Source organism: Tribolium madens, unplaced genomic scaffold, assembly GCF_015345945.1.
Source record: "Tribolium madens isolate multiple individuals breed KSU strain unplaced genomic scaffold, Tmad_KSU_1.1 Scaffold_97;HRSCAF=244;Tcas5.2_LG3a, whole genome shotgun sequence".
NCBI classification, from domain to species: Eukaryota; Metazoa; Arthropoda; class Insecta; order Coleoptera; family Tenebrionidae; genus Tribolium; species Tribolium madens.
In genome coordinates, this window is record NW_025401069.1 from 13,685,502 (window position 1) to 13,705,335 (window position 19,834).

The window sequence follows — 19,834 nt, forward strand, 5'->3', positions numbered from 1 at the left end:
TTGGTGATTTTTCAGTCAGGTTTAAGGAAAAAACTGAGTTTTTAGCCTAAAAACTTATTTAAACACTATTTTTGGGTTAGTTTGAGTATTTTTTAGCTTGTTTTTGACGAAATTTTTTACCTAATTGATGATTTTTTTATTTATTTCTAAGAAATTTCGGGAAATAATTGCATTTTTGGCGGAATGAATTTTTAACCTAATTTAGTGTTTTTTTTTTGGTCCCGTTTAGCTCAAGACCTATTGAAACACTCAAAAAAGGCAACAATAACACCATTTTTGACTAAATTTGGTGATTTTTCGACTTATTTTTGAGAAACCTTAACAAAAATTGCATTTTTTTCCGAAAAATGGACAAAAACGCCCTAAAAAAAATTAAACCTGGGGGTGTTGTTTTTTCGGGCTAATTTTATGATTTTTTGACCCAGTTGCGAAAAAATAAGTTTTTAGTTGAAATTTACAAAAAAAGACAACAAGTACACCATTTTCGGTCTTGTTTGTTAATTTTTTGGATTATTTTTGAGGAAAAATTGTGTTTCTATCTGAAAAACGTACAAAAACGCCGAAAGAAGAAATTACACCGTTTTTGACTAAAATTGATAATTTTTGGGCTTATTTTTAACGAAATAAGTGCATTTCTGTCTGAAAAACTGACAAAAATGGTTGAAAAATGTAAAAATTATGTAATTTTTTATGATTTTTTTGTTTATTTTATGTTTTTGGCTGAAGAACGACGGAAAAAGTCAAATTAAATAATGTTTTTTTTAGCTCAATTTAGCTTAAAAACATATTTAAACGCTTGAAAGAGGAAATAATACATTTTTGACTAAATTTGGTGGTTTTTTGGTTTATTTTTGCAAAAAAATGCGTTTTTTGCCGAAAAACGGACAAAAACGCTTTAAAAAGCTAATAGTGTCATTTTCTAGGAAAATTGGTGATTTTTCAGTCTCCTTTGATGAAATATCGCGAAAAAACTTACTTTTTATCCTAAAAACTTATTTAAACATTCGGAAAACATCATTTTTAGCCAAGATTGGGAATTATTAAATTTATTTTAAACCCTCTGTGAGAGTTTTCCGACTATTTTTGCGATATTTGGGCTCAATTAAGAGAATTATCGCGAAAAAACTAAGTTTTCAACTCTAAAATATATTCAAACGCACAAAAAAGGCAAGGTTTTCTTATTTTCTTGATTTATATTTAATAATATTTAGCTACAAAAAAAAACAAATGTAAGGATGAATTCTTAATTGGGACACTCTATAGATTGTGTTTGTGTTACAAATAATTTCTATCTTACGTTTTGTTGTTAAAACCACTCAATTTAATCATAAAGTCTTGTCTATTAAAAAGTAAAATCCTTGTAAATCTTATTAAGTCTAATCGGGATAAAAAACCGATTTAATATTCAATATTTATTACTATAATTAGCAACATTGTACAAGTGGTATTGGTCGGAAACCACTAAATAACCTCTTTTTTATAAAAATAACTAGATTGGTGTAGATTTTAATTAATGAGAAATATTTTTTACAATTATAATCCATTTCATTGGAATTGACATAACAGTAGGCCATGATTGTGTGAACCGCGCTTTAAATGTGAAAAAGGCTAAGGAACTAAATTTGTCACTATTCTAAAAAAAACTGAGGTTAAGATAGTTAAAATTTTATTTTTGGAGTTTTTTGTTGTTTTATTCAAATTGGTAACCTAAAATAGAAATTTATTAAATCTGGGGTTCACCACTTTTAATTATAACTTGAAAAAATACTGAAAATAGTGAAAAAGCGAATACAAATGTCAGTTGAACAAATCATGTAGGTAAGTAATTAAAAAAACAAAAACCCTATCTACTATTATGCGTAGGGCTACAAACTTAAATATGAAATTCCATAGCCAACCATTAATGAAATCTACTATATTAAAAATATAGTAAAAAAAATGTAAAGAAGATTTTTATTTAATTTCAGAAAAAAGGCCTCCACTCTCTCCCCCGTTTGGTCCTCTTCACCTCCGAAGACGCCCACTACTCCATCAAAAAACTAGCCTCTTTCCAAGGCATCGGCACCGACAACGTCTACTTGATCCGCACCGACGCCCTCGGTCGCATGGACGTCTCCCACTTGGAGGAGGAAATCTCCCGTTGCCTCCTTGAAGGCGGCGCCCCTTTCATGGTCAGTGCTACCGCAGGAACCACCGTAATCGGCGCCTTCGACCCCATCGAAAAAATCGCCGATGTGTGTGAAAAACACAAATTGTGGTTGCACGTGGACGCCGCATGGGGGGGCGGCGCCCTGGTCTCACCCAAACACCGCCACCTCCTCAAAGGGATCGAGAGGTAATGAGTAATGACATCCTCCGCCCAGAAATTAGTACCATTGAAAGTGGATTAATAATTTAGTAGGAATGTCTCGAAAAAAGCCAAATTATTATTGCAAATAGTAATATAAACAGTGTTTCGGGGCGCTGGGGCTTAAAAAGTTAACAATTTTAATGTAAAGTGTTAAAATTGTCGGCGTAGGAATATCCGGACGTATTGCGATACCAACCCAACAAGTTTAAAATTACTGGAATTTAGCATAGCGCATCTAGTACTTCTTGTTGTTGAGTTTTTCACTAAAATGTCATTATAAAAGTTTACTACAATTATTGCATTTCCTCTTACTCTGTCGAAATAATTAATTAAAACACTTGCACAACCTTCGTAAAAGTGTCGAGGTAATGTGATTTTTGCACTTTCAGGGCCGACTCCGTCACCTGGAACCCCCACAAGCTCCTCACAGCCCCCCAGCAATGCTCCACTCTGCTCTTGCGACACGAGGGTGTCCTCGCCGAGGCACATTCCACCAACGCCGCTTACCTCTTCCAAAAAGACAAGTTTTATGACACGAAGTTCGACACGGGGGACAAGCACATCCAATGCGGCCGCAGGGCCGATGTCTTAAAATTCTGGTTCATGTGGAAGGCAAAGGGCACCTCCGGTTTGGAGAAACACGTCGATAAAGTGTTCGAAAACGCGAGGTTTTTCGTTGATTGCATCCGGGAGCGGGAGGGGTTCGAGATGGTGATTGCGGAGCCCGAGTTCACGAATGTGTGCTTCTGGTATGTGCCGGAGAGGCTGAGGGGGCGCAAGGGCGAGTCTGGGTACAGGGATGAGTTGCATAAAGTCGCCCCGAGGATCAAGGAGAGGATGATGAAGGAGGGGTGCATGATGGTCACGTATCAGGAGCAGAAAGGACACCCGAATTTTTTCAGGATTGTGTTTCAGAATTCGGGATTGGAGAAGGCCGATATGGTGCATTTTGTCGAGGAGATTGAGAGGTTGGGGCGAGATCTTTGAAAAGTATTATAAAAATGTAAATTTTCATGTATTTATTCTCATTAGTTGTAGTTTAGTTTAATTTAAGTTGAAATATATCAAATTGAAACAATTTTAAATATTTTTAACTTTGCGAAATAAATTGTGTTTATTACACTCAAGGAACTCTAGAAATGTAACAAACGTTTAATGGATCAATTTTAAAGTTTTTATTTTTGTCGATTTTTGGCACCCGGAGCGGTCTAATGGCAATAACTCCGGACTTATTGGAGATAACCTCTTATATTTGGTACTGTTGGATAGAAAATTGAATTTTCTATGATATATTAAAAAGTTCAGTGCTCTACGATGAATAGTTATCGAGAAAATTTCTGATAAAGTCAAAAATATCGAAAATTTAAATCCGATTATAACTTCAATACTACTAGGAATTTTGCAGTTTCATTAACGCCAATCGATTCCCCGGAARATTTTACATAGGTATTGGTCAAAATATTATGTCATTGAGACACAGTTTTGCCGCAATTTACAAAATAAAAAAAAGTAAAAATTTGTTAACAATTTTTTCAAAAAAAAATCATATCTCAAAAACTATGAGTCCTAGGTCAAAACAGTTTATTCAGGCGTATTCTCCGGTTAATTTTACATAAAGTACTAGTTTTTCATAAGAATAAAAAAAATTTGATTTTTTTGGTCAAAATCGGATTTTTCTAGACTTATTCTTAACTTTATTACTCAATATCTCAAAAACTATGCATCGTAGAGTATTCAAACTAGTTGAATCGTGTTCAGCGAGTAATTTTACGTCTAGAAAACCATATTTCAACCGTTTTTACGACTTTTAGTAAATTGACTATTTTTAAAAAACTCAAAAATTTCAAAATTTTTGAAACTTGACCCAATGTCGTTTTATGCACTTATTTGAGTCCTTAAGACCTCTAGAAATGTAAAAAACGTAAATAGAACAATTTTAAAGTAATTTTTTTTTTTTGATTTTTGTCGAGATTTTGGCACCTGGAACGGTCTAATGGCAATAACTCGTTTTTTCGCAATTTACAAAATAAAAAAAGTAAAAATCCGTTAACACACATAAAAACTAGTATTTTTGAACATGTCTCAGATTCAATTTAAACCGATAGATTTTGACGCGCTGATTACGAATTTTCTAAGCATTTTGGACTGTCTCCTCTAGTTTCGCCGTAATCGTCGCTTTCTCTTCCTCACACCTAAGCGAAAACATTCTGATGGTCAGCTATTGAAACAGCTAAATGTAGTTCGTTAAACACAACAGGTAGTTACGTACATTTATTATGGCCACAAACAAGTTGATAATATTAATAGTAATAATAGTGCAGTTTCCCATTAAGCCTAGAAATTGAAATAATTAATTGAGCATRCTTTTGATTTAAAATAATTACCTGTAATTCCTGAAAGTGTATTAAAGGCTGCATTTAAGATGGTTAGGCAGCCTTGCTAAAAAACTTCATCCGGCAATTACAATATATTTCGTATGGAATGATCACATGTTTAGGTAATTCTAACTGTCTTTTGTCTCCAATGATGACTGAGTTTYTTGGTGCATGTTTAAGAAGATAACTCACTAAGTGCTTTAGATCTGGTTCCTCGGGTAAATCCTTGTTGTCTGGTAGTCCGTAGGTCACTWCCGCCTGGCACCAACTACAATTATTGATCCCTTTACGTATGCTCACATTCTTTACATAAAAATATTTGGAGCACGTTCGGGTAAAGGCTCGTTTTAAGTTTTCCTGATCGTCCTCGCTATTTTGCCCGGTGCAACACACCARWAATCCRAGATGAGCTAAAATAAATTCAATATACGTACGTAGCAAGCAAAAATACGATTGTCAAGTGCTTACGMTTAAAGAAATTGGGATAATCTCTTTCAATTTCTCTCATCTCATCTATAGAAGCCATCAGATCAATCGCAACTTTTTCAACAGAAATAGAAAACAAAATGGATGCTCAGTTGGTGAGAAACCAAACTATTACCAACCTTAACAAATTGCAATGAAGCGCCCAAATTTAAATCGCTAAATATCTCGTCGCATGTAAAAACAAACAATGTCAAAAAAGTTCTATCGGAAGGTTGGGTCAAATTTGATTTTGGCGAAAGTGATTTTTCTATCTCGCTTAGGAAAATGAAAATACAGTGCGATCAAAAAATAAATAAATTAGAGTAGGCGGTGATTAAAATCCTTCAGATGGCAATCCTGATTTTTGACATCAAATGTCAAAGGAAACTGACAAGTTTGCGTTTTATTCCTTTTGAGTGAAATAATGTATTTTTACATTTTAAATTTTTGTGGAGACCTTGGGTACACCATTAGAAATAAACTGTCAAAAGTTCCCATCGATCACATGAGTGCTAAAAAAGTTATTCGGAGTCAAAGGTCAAAATTTGCGGTTTTTTAGATTTTTTTCGAAAACGGTAAGTTTTATCAAAAATGTAGCCTAGACAAAAATTATAGATCTTAAAATTATCTACAAAAATGGTCCTTATACTTTTTTTCTAAGAATCACCATTCCTGAGATATCGCGATTCTAAAAGTTGAGAGTCACGTTCTACATGATATGCACATATACAGGGTGTTCCGTTTTTATTGTTACAAATTTAAACAGGTGATAGAATATTCAATTCTAAGATAAAAGTTTCCTATAAACATGTATCGAAAAATGCTTGGTAAGGGGGCTACTAATATTTCAGAAACCATTTAAGATAAAATTACAAAATTCGGTACAGATGATAATCTTTATACACCTAAACGAATTCAAACATCAAATGTCGAAATTTCTAATCAGGGGCGTCCGAAACTGGTGGGGTTTAAGGTAAAGAAATACCCTATCTATTTTGGCTTTAGTTTCTTTAGTTATGCATTGACCAAAATGGTGGTAACTTTGAACAGCTCCTTTAGATTTAGGCAAATTTATTTAATTAATGTTATTATTGTTACTGTACTGTAATGTTAATTAGTTGAGGTTGATTAAAAAATATGAATTTCTTGTTTTTATTATTCTGTAAATTCTGATTTATTTGTGTAACATAAATTTTAAATTAATTTTATTCAAAAACAATAAGTCATATCGACTTTTCTGTGATAAACTATCGAACTTAAGATTTTGTTGCTGAAAGTACCGAGAAACTAAAGCCAAAATAAATAGGGTAAGTACCAGGAACATGGAAAAAATTTAAAAAAAAATTTCGAAGTTATGAGAGTTTAAATTTTGCACTTTATTTTTTCACGATTTTTCGTGGGGTTCATTGGGGGCTCAGTGAGGAGAATCTACAATCAAGAATGAGAAAAGTTTCAATTGTTTGGGGCTTACTTTGGCATCAGTTGGGTCCAAATCCATTTTTTTGGGGCCGAATGTGACACATGTCCTCCCAGTTGCGCACAACCCCATTTTCCATCGGGTAATTCACCTCGAGGAGGGAACGCAAAGCGGAGGCTTCATCCCCGCTTCGTTGCAATTTGTTAAGGTTGGTAATAGTTTGGTTTCTCACCAACTGAGCATCCATTTTGTTTTCTATTTCTGTTGAAAAAGTTGCGATTGATCTGATGGCTTCTATAGATGAGATGAGAGAAATTGAAAGAGATTATCCCAATTTCTTTAAKCGTAAGCACTTGACAATCGTATTTTTGCTTGCTACGTACGTATATTGAATTTATTTTAGCTCATCTYGGATTWYTGGTGTGTTGCACCGGGCAAAATAGCGAGGACGATCAGGAAAACTTAAAACGAGCCTTTACCCGAACGTGCTCCAAATATTTTTATGTAAAGAATGTGAGCATACGTAAAGGGATCAATAATTGTAGTTGGTGCCAGGCGGWAGTGACCTACGGACTACCAGACAACAAGGATTTACCCGAGGAACCAGATCTAAAGCACTTAGTGAGTTATCTTCTTAAACATGCACCAARAAACTCAGTCATCATTGGAGACAAAAGACAGTTAGAATTACCTAAACATGTGATCATTCCATACGAAATATATTGTAATTGCCGGATGAAGTTTTTTAGCAAGGCTGCCTAACCATCTTAAATGCAGCCTTTAATACACTTTCAGGAATTACAGGTAATTATTTTAAATCAAAAGYATGCTCAATTAATTATTTCAATTTCTAGGCTTAATGGGAAACTGCACTATTATTACTATTAATATTATCAACTTGTTTGTGGCCATAATAAATGTACGTAACTACCTGTTGTGTTTAACGAACTACATTTAGCTGTTTCAATAGCTGACCATCAGAATGTTTTCGCTTAGGTGTGAGGAAGAGAAAGCGACGATTACGGCGAAACTAGAGGAGACAGTCCAAAATGCTTAGAAAATTCGTAATCAGCGCGTCAAAATCTATCGGTTTAAATTGAATCTGAGACATGTTCAAAAATACTAGTTTTTATGTGTGTTAACGGATTTTTACTTTTTTTATTTTGTAAATTGCGAAAAAACGAGTTATTGCCATTAGACCGTTCCAGGTGCCAAAATCTCGACAAAAATAAAAAAAAAAAATTACTTTAAAATTGATCTATTTTACGTTTTTTACATTCCTAGAGGTGTTAAGAACTCAAATAAGTGCATATAACGACATTGGGTTAAGTTTCAAAAATTTTGAAATTTTTGAGTTTTTGAAGGTGAGCGGTAGTAAAATCGTAAAAATAGTCAATTTACCTTAAAAACGTTTGAAATATGGTTTTCTCGACGTAAAATTACTCGCTGAACACGATTCAACTAGTTAGAATACTCTACGATGCATAGTTTTTGAGATATTGAGTAATAAAGTTAAGAATAAGGCTAAAAGTAAAAGCACTATATCCGATTTTGACCAAAAATCAACATTTTTTGATTCTTATGAAAAAATAGTACTATATGTAAAATTAACCGGAGAACACGCCTGTARAAACCCTGTTGACCTAAGACTCATAGTTTTTGAGATATGAATTATTTTTTTTTTTTAACTAAAAATGGCTCTGTACCCGGAYCCATAACCCGGAGCGACTTCCGGTTTGCGCCAGTAAATAGATATAATTTTAGGCTAATTTTAATGGTTTTTACCCCTTTGCTCTAAGTTCTATAGTTTCGTAGAAAAACGCGTTTAAAGTTTCACAATTTTTACAATTTTCACTTTTTGAACGGCGATTACGGCCAAACTATTCGATTTAGAGCAATCAGTTCAACTCTATCGTAACAGCGTAAGAAAATCTATCGACTGAGGCCAAAGCCAAGTCGATATCTCGCAAAAAAAAATTGAATTTTTAAACGCCGATTACGGCGAAACTAAAGGAGATAGCCCAATGTGGTTGGTAAATTCGTAATTAGCGCGTCAAAATCTATCGGATAAGATAGGTTTTAATTGAATCTGAGACATGTTTAAAAACACTAGTTTTTAAGGGGGGGGTGTTGACAAATTTTTACTTTTTTTTATTTTGTAAATTGCGGCAAAACTGTATCTCAATGACATAATATTTTGACCTATACCTATGTAAAATGTTCCGGGGAATCGATTGGCGTCAATTAAACTGCAAAATTCGTAGTAGTTTTGAAGTTATAGTCGGATTTAAATTCTCGATATTTTTGACTTTATCAGAAATTTTCTCGATAACTATTCATCGTAGAGCACTGAAATTTTTAATATATGATAGAAAATTAAATTTTCTATCCAACGGTACCAAATATAAGAGGTTATCTCCAATAAGTCCGGAGTTATTGCCAAAAATCGACCAAAAAAAAAAATTGATTAAAAGGAGATATTTCGTAGTAACCAAATGCACTTTTTTGAGTCTTTAAGACCTATAGAAATGTAAAAAACGGTTTTAATTTTCTATCATACAAAAAAGATCGAAAAATTGCGTTTTATACGCAAAATGCTCGCAATGTCAATTTTTAGCTCACAAAATTTTTTTAGAAAAATAAAAAGTAAGAAAAAAATACCCCAAAAATATTACGTTTCTAGAAAAGCCAATAGACTGTTTTTTTTTTAACTTTCAAAACTCAAGTCCACGTTAGCGTGTAAACACTGTAAACTGTCTCGATCTATTCTTACCACAAAATGTGCAAAAAATGGCCCAGATTAGCTTCCAAATGACCGATTTAATGGAATTTGGCCGCGATTTAGTCAACTTTCACTAGATAAAAACCGCCCCAAACTCGTATATAAGACATTTATTAATTTACTTATACACTTGAGTTACAACTAAATCAATTACTGAGGAGATTAACAAATCAATGAAAAAGAGAACCAAGGAGAATTTCCAGAAAGGCACAATTTAAAACAATTCGCCAAAACTGCTCTCATCGCAGTTTTGTTCACGGGCAATGCTATAAAATTTTAATATGCAGTAAAAAAAACGTGACAATGAAACATCGAGTAAGAAATTCTCTAAAGACATCAAAGCCCCCCAGATACATACTACCGGGGCATGACGAGCATTAACTAAGATTTCGAGTGCTGATATTTATGTGTAACTAAAACGGTTGAAATTATTGCAAAGTTGGAACATTAGAAGCCGTGGACTTTGAGCTGGTCGGGCTTCGCCAGCCCCGCTTTCGTCAACCACTGGCAGATGTTTTCGCGTTGGTCCCCTTGCAATTGAAGCACTTCGCCGTATTCTGGGTGCTCTATCACAGTACCATTACATGCGAATTCCTGCACAAACATCAAATTACAACAATTGTCAAATACAGCCCCCAAACCCACCTTTTTACATGCCCGAACGATTTTCTTCAAGTCATAGTCGGAGGAGAGCCCTTGGACTGTAGTTAGAGTCTTGCGACCATTTCGTTGCTGGATTCTTATATGCACAAGTCCGTCCTGAACATCGTCGTCTGCACCCTTACTTGCATCAGCAAAGGGGTCTGAAACACGCCCCAATCAGCCCCAAATGACAATCGAGCATCGCAAGGACGCCATATTGTCGTCTTCACCGTTTCCAAGACCCACTTACCAAATGTGTTTAGATTCTGGATGGACATACGATAATCAAATAATATACTCAGAAACAAAAAGATCTGCAAAATGCAATTACTAAACTTCACTTTGAGCACAAAACAGTCAATTTACGCAGCCGATTAAACCGATGATGAGTCAAATGTGAAAGAAGGCTGCCAGAAATGATGACGCCCGAGAACAAAGCGGCAACCTTACAACAAAAAAATCTCACGAAAACTCAACGGAAATACAATAAAACGATATTTTCAACACGAACAAAGGCACTACAAGGGATTTGTAACGTTATTTGCGCACTTTGGCGAGAAATTGACACGTTTTGGGACAAATAAACCCACAATTTGAGTCTGTCAGGTTGGCAACACGTGAGAAAACGAGGGAAGGCTAACCACCAATGACGTAGTTTGATGGGGGGCCGACACAGAGGGGGCAATGCTATTTATACATTCCCAACCCAAATAAAAAATAATTTCTCTCGAGACTTCATTTTATTTAAAAACATAAACCGACAACTTTACAACAAGAAATTTTCTAGAATTTTATTACAAGTAAACAAAAGAGAAGGCTAACCACCAGTGACGTAGGTAAGAGAGGGCAATTTTATTTGACGACAAAAATATTTAATAGAATATATTATCGACTCTATTTTATTACAAAAATTAATAATAACAATCCAAATTAACATAAACATGGACAACACAAAGAAACCTCAAATTAAAATTAATAATTAAGCCATTATTTCAGCCTTACAAAACCATCACAATTTCAGTTATCTTTCTTCGTTTCAGCATCACCGCCACTAATGGTGATTTTCTTCTGCAATTTACTGTGTTCTTCAGCAAGACGGTCATACTCTTTGGCCAAATTATCTGATTGTTTCTTCATTGCATTCTTGTCGCGTATCTCACTTGCAAGCTCTTCTTCCAAATCGGTGATTTTCTTCTTCAACTCGGAAATCTAGTAAAACAATTTTCTCATAAATAAATGTAATTTAAAATAATGACATTGACACTCAATGCTGACAACCTTAATGTGTGAAATTCACCAAATGACGTTTAACTTTATTAAAAAAAACCTTTTTTACCTCTTTATCATGGGCTTCGTTGCTGTCATTTTGTGCAATTTCGCCCCTTTGAGCCAACAGACTTTTAGCTGCTGTTGTGGCACTCTGGGCTTGACGCATTGACGCCTCGGATTGGGCCAATAAGGCGGCTTGGGACGAAATCAGTATGACCAATCGACGAATCACCTGAAAAATAAATAACCAAAGATTAACTTTCACAGTTGGTCACCCTAAAGTTAATCCTTTTCCACGAAAATTCCCTCTACCTGTGAGAGAGAAATTAGGGTTTTGGGTAAATAAACAAACACAAACATTGGTTTAAAGTTGGCCTTGACATAAATTTAAACCAACTTTAGCACAATGAGTCATTACATTCTTGCACTTTGCCCCACTTACCAGTGACAAAAATAGGGCGAAGCCCGAGATGTAGAAGTTCCTCTGCGCCCTAAACAGCCGCATACTCCCCTGCATTTCGCGGTCCAAGTGACTGTGTTGCTCTTCATTTTCTGGAAATCACAAAATTGTGAAAAAGACTAAAAATGTCAACTCTCACCTGTTTGCGAGTATTTTCGCATTTCTCTGATTGCGTCAAGCAGGAATAGGACTAGAACTGCTAGCAGGATCATGAAATACATCCCAGCTTGTCTTTGGAGCCCTTGCAGGAATCTTGACTTGAAAAAGGCGTTCCATCTCTTGGGGCTAGCCACTGGGAGGACCAGCAGGAGCACAATAGCGATTTCTACGTAGAGAAAGCCGGCGATTAGCGTCCACTGCAGACTCATTTCACTGATAAAACTTTCGACGTTTGAGGTTAACTTTATAGTTTTTGACAGTTGGGTGGTAACCGTCTGATGTGGCTTTCCTGAAACTAAAAACAGACTGTGATTTGTGATTGGTGCAAAAGATAGGTAAATAAACTCAATTCTGACTCACTCAACTATAAATAAACGCTTGAAGAGGTCGCAATTACGCAATTTACGCTGTTTTATCACATGAAATTTCGGCGTTGTTACCGACTGGTACATGCCGGTAAAACAGGAATTTGCGAAAAATTGCGTTAAAAAATAGGTAAATTAACTAAATTCTAACTCACTCAGCTGCAAACACACGCGTAAAAAGGTCGCGATTGTAATTTTCGCAGTTTTATCACCGAAATTTCCTCGATTCTTGTGGCGTTGTTACCGACCGCACCGTCGATAAAACAGAAATTTGTGAAAAATTGCTACAGCCAACGCGATGACGACGTTATCGGGTCGCGGGGTTCCCCCTATTCCTTGAGTCGTATCACGATGACACTTTATCAGTCGTGGCGTGGCATTTGTGTGAATCACATGTGAAACTTGTTTTAGAAAAAAATGGGACGGAGCAGGAAAAAATCCAACAAGGTTACTACTGAAGCCTCAAAACCGCAAAACGAACCCGAAAAAGACGAATTTGGGTTGAGGAACAGGAACACAAGGGAGTTTTCCAATTCGAACCGACGCTCAAGTTTCAACTTCAAGAAAGAAGACGAACGGAAAAGTGAGCCGTTCAAGAGGAGTAAACACGATTTTGAGGACCAAAACCGCAGGCATACACATAATGCGACGTACGGAAGACGCTCAAACGTGAGTTTTTTAAATTTTTGTAAAAAATTATGTAACCTCAGACACGAACCACGATGTTAGATAGACACTTCCAAAAAAATTTGACAAAAAGGACGCTTTTAAATCGAAATTTAACCATTTTGGGCCCCAAAACTGGGTTCGTTAAATGTATAGCCACGTTTTTCTCTAAATTGAGAATTTTTTTCAAAAAATAATTGGCAATTTAGTGATTTTTTCAAATGTTGGTATTGTTTGTAATTTAGAAAAAAAATCTTTAAAAATTTTCAAAAACGCACGCTTTTATCTCGAAATTTATCCCTTTTGGACCCAAACCCGCTTTTATTAGGTTGTAGTAACATTTTTCTTTGAAATGAGAGTTTTTTCTTTAAAATAATCGGCAATTTAGTAATTTTTTCCCAAATGTTGGCATTGCTGATAATTGAGAAAAAAATTGACATTTGAAAACTTCCAAAACCTTTTAAATCGAAATTTAACCATTTTGAGCCCCAAAACTGGGTTTGTTAAGTGTATAGCAACGTTTTTCTCTAAATTGAGAATTTTTTTCAAGAAATAATTGGCAATTTAGTGATTTTTTGCAAATGTTGGTATTGTTTATAATTTAGAAAAAAACTTTAAAAATGTTCAAAAACGTTTTTACCTCGAAATTTAACCGTTTTGGACCTAAAACTACTTTTATTAGGTACGTAGTAATTATTTTCTTTGAAACGAGAGTTTTTTCTTAAAAAATAATCGGTGATTTAGTGATTTTTTGGTTGGTATTGCTGACAATTTAGAAAAAATTTGACATTTGAAAATTTTCGAAAACGGACGCTTTTAACTCGAAATTTCGCCATTTCGGCCCCCACACTGTTCTCGCTAGATATGTAGTAACGTTTTTGATCATTTTTGCAGAGTTTTGGTAATTCGGAGTTTGCGGAATACAACCACGAGTTTCGCTCCCATCGTGGCCCCATCGAGAACCTAAAAACGAAAGAAATCGTTTCAAATTTATTCGAAATGCCTGACGACTACTCCCTTGCACATTGCGTCGCCGAAGACATGAACATGGGGAGTGGAATTGCGGTGCAATTTCGGTAAAACCCCCCAAAATTTAGTGTTTTTTCTCAAAGAAATCGTTTCCAGACGCGACTTTAAACGAGTCGATGAATTATTAAACCAGCACCAGGAACCAGGAGGCCTTGCAGTGCTGGAACACGACGGGAGGTACATCTACTATTTGGTTACAAAACGGCTCTCGAGTGGGAAACCCACCTATGGTACTTTGTTCTCCTCGTTGCAAAAATTGCGAACCCATATGGTACACAACAATGTACGAAAATTGGCAATACCACGAATTGGGTGCGGTTTGGATCGCCTCCAATGGGACAATGTCAAATTCATGCTTGAGTTTATTTTCAAAGAAATTGATGTGGAAATTGTCGTGTGTAACCTTGAACCGGTCAGTTTCCCTCCCCCAAATAACCCCCTTGATGATATTTCATTTTTGTAGAAGGAGGATTCCCCCCAACAAAAACACAAGAATTGCAAAGTGACCCATGAGACTTACCCAATCAAAGACATCGAATCCGGAACTGTCATACTTTATTTCTCCTCAGAGGACGAATTTATCACCGATGAGATGCGCTCCTTGGATGAAAAATTCAATTTCTTGAATGAATTCAAATTTGGGAGGAAATCACTCGGAAGTGTGATTTTCACCACCAAAACCACCGACTATCTATTGTGTGGTTGCATTGTTCGCAGACGAAAAAACGACTCGTTCGATTTTCAAGCCTTCCAAAAGTGTCTCCAAGCGATTCAGAGAGAAAACCGCAAACACAAATACTATTATTACGCTTTTCAAGCGTTCGAAGACAAGGATTCAACCCTAAACCAAAAAATCATCAATTTGATGCGAAATTCATTACGTGATATTGAAGTTTATGTTTGTTGGGTTGGCGACTTGCAAAAAGAAATCCAATTGAATAGTAGTTTCAACTCGAGTTTTGGGAAAAACGACAGTGATTGGCGGTCTCGGGACTCAAATATCGAAGAAAATTCCAGTTTTGTTGAAGAAACAAAAGACGACGCGAAAAGTGTCGATTACTGGGATCAAGTAAGTGTAAATAAATTCTTTCTTATCTGCATTTTCTCACGCTGACGTAGCGATTAGTTCCTCTCGGATTTAAACTTAGTTTTTTTTATTAAAAAAAACGTGTATGATTATCATTGTAAATTAGTTTTTAAAACACACTAATTGTTTTTATGTTAGGATGTGAGTGAGGTCCCACCTAGACGAGAATCCGAGGCAATAGCCGAGCCATTGCGTGTAACACATGACACAATACAACAGGAAGAACAAACCAATCACGAATATGATTCATTCCGAAAAGCACTCGAGACTAAATCGATTCAGTTGTTAATTCAGGACCAAAATACGACTGTTTTACCAAAACGGGAATTTTCACGCGTTTGTTTCGCCCGAGAGGACTTAATTATACACAGCGGAGTGGCAGGGTATGTCAGGAGTGGTTAAAAAAATTTTTATTTATTTTTTCAGGCCAGGAATCGGTCCACATGTCGGGAAACTTCTCAACCAAAACGGAAAAGAAGGAGACTTGATTTGGACCAAAGACGGCAATAATTATCTCTACTGTCTTATTGTAAATTGGGACACTAAACCTCAAACGATTTTTTCAACAATTCAAAAATTACAAAATCAAGTGACACAACACAAAGTCAGCACTTTGGTTCTTCCAAAATTGGAGTCAGATGTCAAATTTATGTTTCAATATGTGTTTGGCCGACTTAAAATAATTATCGCCCCCTTTGAGACGGTGAGTGGACTAAATTGGGTTAAATTGGTTTTAATTGTTGTTTCCAGAGTTGCGATTTTCCCACTTTGAAAAAAACAAACGGGATTAGGATACAACACGTGAGGTCACCCCTTCACCACATGAAAAAGAAAAGTGTTATTCTCTATTTGGCATCAGTCGATGGGCAATTTACCAAAGAAATGGATGGGTTAAAAGGCAAATTCGATTTTGTTGAGGGTTTTAAACAGAAAAATAACACTCTTGGTAGTATTGTCTATTATAAACAAAACGAGGACAATATTCTTTACGGTTGTATTGTGAAAAAATCGTTTAAGGATTCGATTGATTTTGAGGCGTTTCAAAAGTGTTTAACACAAGTCAATGAAAATAAAAAAAAAGATAATATGAAACTTGTTGGTATTCAGGCAACAAGTGATAACAGTATCAATTATAAAATAGTTACTTTGATGTTACATACGTTACAAAATGTTACAATTAATATTTGTTGGCCTGGAGCTTTGAAGGAGATAATGATCCCCGATTTGTAACAATTTTTTATCATGTTTTGTGGTCATTTTACAATTGGACATATTTTTAGACCATGATGCACGCTTATTTATCAATAAATATGTATATTAGGGTTTAATTTTTATTTAGTAAAGTAAAAAAATAAAAAAAAAACCAAAATTAACACGTGTTCAATGTAGACCAATCAGAATTAAACTTAATAATGTGTTTTTCCAGGTGGGTTAAAATGGTCGAGAATGTTTTATACCTCTCTAAAGTACTCAAATCTCCGACTATTAGCAGTTTGCGTTTGGCTCGAGTCACAGCAACAGTCAGTCTTCTCTTATCTTCCAACAATTCGTACTAAAAAAAATAAAGTGTACAAAAACAATGAGACATAAAAAAAGTCTTACTTTAAGTGGGTTTGTTGAAATTCGTGCATTGGTGGCTTTAGTACACGAATAAATAATCACACTTTTATCACGACCTTGAAACTGGTCCACTGTACTAACATCAACTTGATATTTCTCGAGTAAATCACCGATTTGTGACACTTGAGCCCTATATGTTGCAATCACTCCAATATCACCACTTGCAACGCCACCCTGAAACGTTTTTACTGTGCCGGTTTGCGACTCGACTAACCAACCTGTATTAAAGCCTTGACTAGTGTTACAACAATTGCAATTTCGCAAACATTGACACACGTATCGTGATTGGTCAATTCGGATACAGGACCGGTGTCGATAAATTGCACAGCGGCCTCTAGTGACACATCAAGTGCCTCCAAAACCCATGATTGTTCCTTATACTCGTTTCTAACAACCTGAAATTTATTATAGAAATTTGAGTTAATTTTTGACATTTACCTCAAAGTGGGGGAGTTTTAAGACACGGTTTGCCACCTCCTCATTGGCGGTTTGTAATTGACCTTGATACGTCAAAGTGTTGGCCAAATCGGTGATTGTCTTATTCATTCGATAGTTGAGATTTAGGGCGATTGTCCCTTCGGACTCCTCGAGTCGTTCAAACAAACTTTCCGACATTCCCGCCTCTCTAAAACCGCCAATTAGAACGCAGAGTTAAGTCACGTGAGACTTACAAAGCATCACGTTGGCGGACTAGAGGTGCGAGTTGGTGGGGATCACCAATCAGAATGAAGGTTTTGGCGGCGAATAGAGGCTTAATGACTGATGTTTGGAGCACTTGTGTGCTCTCATCGACTATACATATGTCTATTGTACGTTTGGTGAGAAGAGGGTGGGCGGAGCCAAGACACGTGACCGCTATTACGTTCTAAAACAACCAATAAACAAACAATCAACACAAATGTCAATCTAATTACAAATTTGTTATAAACTTCGTTCATTTCCTCAGGTGTTGTGCATTTTTCTGTAAGAGTTGTCTCGAGATTTGGTTTCAATTTCGGATCAATTTTACTCTCAGACCCAAGACGAATAAAATCGACGTTGAGTTTTTGCAAACGGATACAAATATTATCAATTGCGGAATGCGTATGACTAGTAATAAGGACACTTTTATTTAATTCGACTAGTAGTTGGATTAGGGCCACAATTGTGGCGCTTTTACCTTAAAAAAAAATTGGATTAAAATTTAACGAAAATTTTTACTCACCAGTCCCTGGCATGCCTTTAATTAGTAAGAATTGATTAGCACAGAGTGCCTTGAGCACAGCCTTCTGTTGTACATGATTCAAACGTCGCAAAATCGGAGCCCCTTTTTTTGCCACAATTGACGGTAATTTGGGGGCAAAAGTGGGCGGAGTTTTATCAATTATGATACTCCTTAACTCATCACCTCGTTCAGAATTCTCAAGAAGTAGCCCCAAACTCATCATGTTAAAAGTAAAAGTGACATTTGAGTCATAAGTGTCGACATGAAACAATTGATTGTGATATTTCACCCCCAGATTGCTACAATTTCAAATGAGAAGAGTAAAGGGGCGTGGCTTATTTATACCGATCAAGAACAACAATAATCCTAGTTGGGGAGATTTCAATAACAAAACCTGACGCAATAGCAGGCCGTGAATCAGTACTGACAACTATGTAATTATTTTCAGTGATGTTGGAAACCATCAGGTTGGCCCCACTGGGGTTTTCTTTCTCCAAAAAGTGTTTAAATAAACCGTTAGTTTCATTTTCAATAAAAGTCACTCTTAGGTTGGCAATTGACCGGCCTAAAGCCTCTCTAATCAGGAAATTAATTTAAAAAATTTCACTCAAACCCAAGACTCAAACCTTTTTTCAGGTGGTAAAGTATAAATCTGTTGTACCGACTTGGATCCTTTATTGTGTTCAGCTTCCATACTCAATAAATTACTCCATTTGAGGAAATAATCTAAATGTGTTTGACTCAAATGTCCAATTGTGTTTTTTTGTACCTCTTGCATAACTTGATTTTTCGTCAAATCATGATCCTCAAATCTGACTCAAATTAAATTAAATCACACAATCAAGTCAACTTACTTCAAATAAGCACTACAAACAGTATTAAAACCACATTTGTGACAAGCACGGTGATTTTTCAACGGTTCGGGTAATTCCCCTTTTTCACTACCTAAAAAATACGCTAATTCGTTACGTAAAATCATAACGTCGCGTTTTTCCTGATTCGTTGCTTTGATTTCTTTTAAAACGCCCTCTTTTAAGTAAAATAACAAGCCTGTTGAGACATTAAACCCAAATTTGTTCATCATCATTAAATACAAAACGACTTGACCTCGGTGTTCGAGTGAGACCGTTGCTCGGCCTGTTTTCACCTCGAGGGGCATAACCCCGGTTTGTGACCGTACAGTGACATCAATCTTGCCTTTGAGCCCCAACTGGGGGCACCAGAGATTCTCCTCAATGTCCTCAATATCGGTGATTTGGCCCCCAATGTGGTCGGTGATAAAAGTGACCAATTTGGGGACAAACACCTCCAATTCGGACTCAATCTCGCCGATTGTTAAACCAGCTGTGTACAGTTGTTTAACCTGTGATCAAAATTGTCATATTTAATTAAAAAAAAAACAAAAACAAACTAACAGTGTCTTTGGATGCGAGTAAATTGTTCAAAACCGCCTCAATTTGTGTCCTTTGAGTCAGCTTTTTCCTCAAACTCTGTTGGAGGAGGGTGTGGGCCAAAGTCCCAATTATCATGATTCGATTTGTTGCCTCAAAACCGCGAAAACGGTCCGATAAAACAGCCTTGCGTTTGCAGAATAAACTCCCTATAATTCAAAAAACATTTTAAATTGCCCAATTGAGGTTTCTGATTGGTTACCAACGACTGAAGTGCAAGAAATCAACAAATCTGGTTGGTAGACAAGCCAACCCGTGGTATTGTTAACCACCCAATCACCGTTCGAGTTTTTTTCAGCCGTAATATAGACACAATCGCCGACTTTGAACCGGTTACTGGACGCCCTGAAAGAAAATTTCAGGAAAAACTCCAAAAAATAAAGTAATAATAAAAATAGAGAGTTTTTTACATCTAAAAATTGCAATTTTTAACATTAGAAATCTAAAATATTTTTCTGTTATTTTCTCAAATGTTTTCAGATTTTAATTAAAA

The 19,834-nt window shown here is 35.8% G+C and overlaps 5 protein-coding genes, 2 long non-coding RNA genes and 1 pseudogene across 14 annotated transcripts in view; 3 read left to right on the top strand and 5 right to left on the bottom strand.

The window, feature by feature from the left end:
* Positions 1–3,428, top strand: part of LOC123014770 (cysteine sulfinic acid decarboxylase) — a 6,366-nt gene extending 2,938 nt beyond the window's left edge. The window contains exons 2-3 of the mRNA XM_044414036.1: positions 1,968–2,335; positions 2,740–3,428. Of these exons, the coding sequence (XP_044269971.1) occupies positions 1,968–2,335; positions 2,740–3,337 (966 nt within the window). The 3' untranslated portion in view covers positions 3,338–3,428. The remainder of the gene's footprint in view (positions 1–1,967; positions 2,336–2,739) is intronic.
* A 964-nt stretch (positions 3,429–4,392) lies between these two features.
* Positions 4,393–4,686, bottom strand: LOC123014325. The gene is made up of 2 exons (XR_006413317.1): positions 4,620–4,686; positions 4,393–4,568 (listed from the first exon to the last, which is right to left on the bottom strand). It is a non-coding gene; the product is annotated as an uncharacterized LOC123014325 (long non-coding RNA).
* An 81-nt stretch (positions 4,687–4,767) lies between these two features.
* On the bottom strand, positions 4,768–5,278 carry LOC123014880 (annotated as a pseudogene).
* A 280-nt stretch (positions 5,279–5,558) lies between these two features.
* LOC123014324 lies at positions 5,559–7,753 on the top strand. Of its 3 annotated transcripts, none has more exons than XR_006413315.1 (4): positions 5,559–5,765; positions 6,609–7,411; positions 7,462–7,526; positions 7,578–7,753. It is a non-coding gene; the product is annotated as an uncharacterized LOC123014324 (long non-coding RNA). The 3 variants fall into 3 exon arrangements; XR_006413316.1 differs by lacking the exon at positions 5,559–5,765 and having other exon boundaries at positions 6,469–6,815; positions 6,881–7,411; XR_006413314.1 differs by lacking the exon at positions 5,559–5,765 and having other exon boundaries at positions 6,463–7,411.
* Positions 7,754–9,484: 1,731 nt separating this feature from the next.
* LOC123014454 (eukaryotic translation initiation factor eIF1) lies at positions 9,485–10,617 on the bottom strand. The gene is made up of 3 exons (XM_044413591.1): positions 10,282–10,617; positions 10,035–10,192; positions 9,485–9,983 (listed from the first exon to the last, which is right to left on the bottom strand). Exons 1-3 carry the CDS (start codon positions 10,307–10,309, stop codon positions 9,837–9,839), a joined length of 333 nt encoding a protein of 110 aa, XP_044269526.1. The 5' UTR covers positions 10,310–10,617; the 3' UTR covers positions 9,485–9,836.
* A 281-nt stretch (positions 10,618–10,898) lies between these two features.
* On the bottom strand, positions 10,899–12,562 carry LOC123014416 (B-cell receptor-associated protein 31). Of its 4 annotated transcripts, none has more exons than XM_044413531.1 (5): positions 12,440–12,562; positions 11,900–12,214; positions 11,743–11,852; positions 11,368–11,532; positions 10,899–11,240 (listed from the first exon to the last, which is right to left on the bottom strand). In XM_044413531.1, the coding sequence occupies exons 2-5, from the start codon at positions 12,126–12,128 to the stop codon at positions 11,049–11,051; spliced, it is 696 nt and encodes a 231-aa protein (XP_044269466.1). In that variant the 5' UTR covers positions 12,129–12,214; positions 12,440–12,562; the 3' UTR covers positions 10,899–11,048. The 4 variants fall into 4 exon arrangements, with proteins under 4 accessions (XP_044269466.1, XP_044269465.1, XP_044269464.1 ...); XM_044413530.1 differs by lacking the exon at positions 12,440–12,562 and adding an exon at positions 12,280–12,402; XM_044413529.1 differs by lacking the exon at positions 12,440–12,562 and adding an exon at positions 12,280–12,385 and having other exon boundaries at positions 11,900–12,225.
* LOC123014415 lies at positions 11,927–16,394 on the top strand. Of its 2 annotated transcripts, XM_044413526.1 has the most exons (8): positions 11,927–12,254; positions 12,696–12,953; positions 13,845–14,026; positions 14,076–14,391; positions 14,443–15,048; positions 15,205–15,449; positions 15,493–15,769; positions 15,817–16,394. In XM_044413526.1, the coding sequence occupies exons 2-8, from the start codon at positions 12,702–12,704 to the stop codon at positions 16,294–16,296; spliced, it is 2,358 nt and encodes a 785-aa protein (XP_044269461.1). In that variant the 5' UTR covers positions 11,927–12,254; positions 12,696–12,701; the 3' UTR covers positions 16,297–16,394. The 2 variants fall into 2 exon arrangements, with proteins under 2 accessions (XP_044269461.1, XP_044269462.1); XM_044413527.1 differs by lacking the exon at positions 11,927–12,254 and having other exon boundaries at positions 12,544–12,953.
* The window catches only part of LOC123014414 (DNA replication ATP-dependent helicase/nuclease DNA2), a 6,000-nt gene continuing 2,173 nt past the window's right edge, over positions 16,008–19,834 (bottom strand). The window contains exons 5-17 of one of the 2 annotated variants that reach the window (XM_044413525.1): positions 19,544–19,686; positions 19,306–19,490; positions 18,998–19,253; positions 18,745–18,940; positions 18,517–18,702; positions 18,236–18,466; positions 17,891–18,189; positions 17,601–17,845; positions 17,358–17,551; positions 17,125–17,311; positions 16,905–17,081; positions 16,669–16,860; positions 16,008–16,618 (exon numbers count right to left, since the gene is read on the bottom strand). In XM_044413525.1, coding sequence (XP_044269460.1) covers positions 16,436–16,618; positions 16,669–16,860; positions 16,905–17,081; positions 17,125–17,311; positions 17,358–17,551; positions 17,601–17,845; positions 17,891–18,189; positions 18,236–18,466; positions 18,517–18,702; positions 18,745–18,940; positions 18,998–19,253; positions 19,306–19,490; positions 19,544–19,686 — 2,674 coding nt within the window. In that variant the 3' untranslated portion in view covers positions 16,008–16,435. Of the gene's footprint in view, positions 16,619–16,668; positions 16,861–16,904; positions 17,082–17,124; positions 17,312–17,357; positions 17,552–17,600; positions 17,846–17,890; positions 18,190–18,235; positions 18,467–18,516; positions 18,703–18,744; positions 19,254–19,305; positions 19,491–19,543; positions 19,687–19,834 lie in introns of both variants that reach the window. The other variant, XM_044413524.1, reaches the window with a different exon arrangement.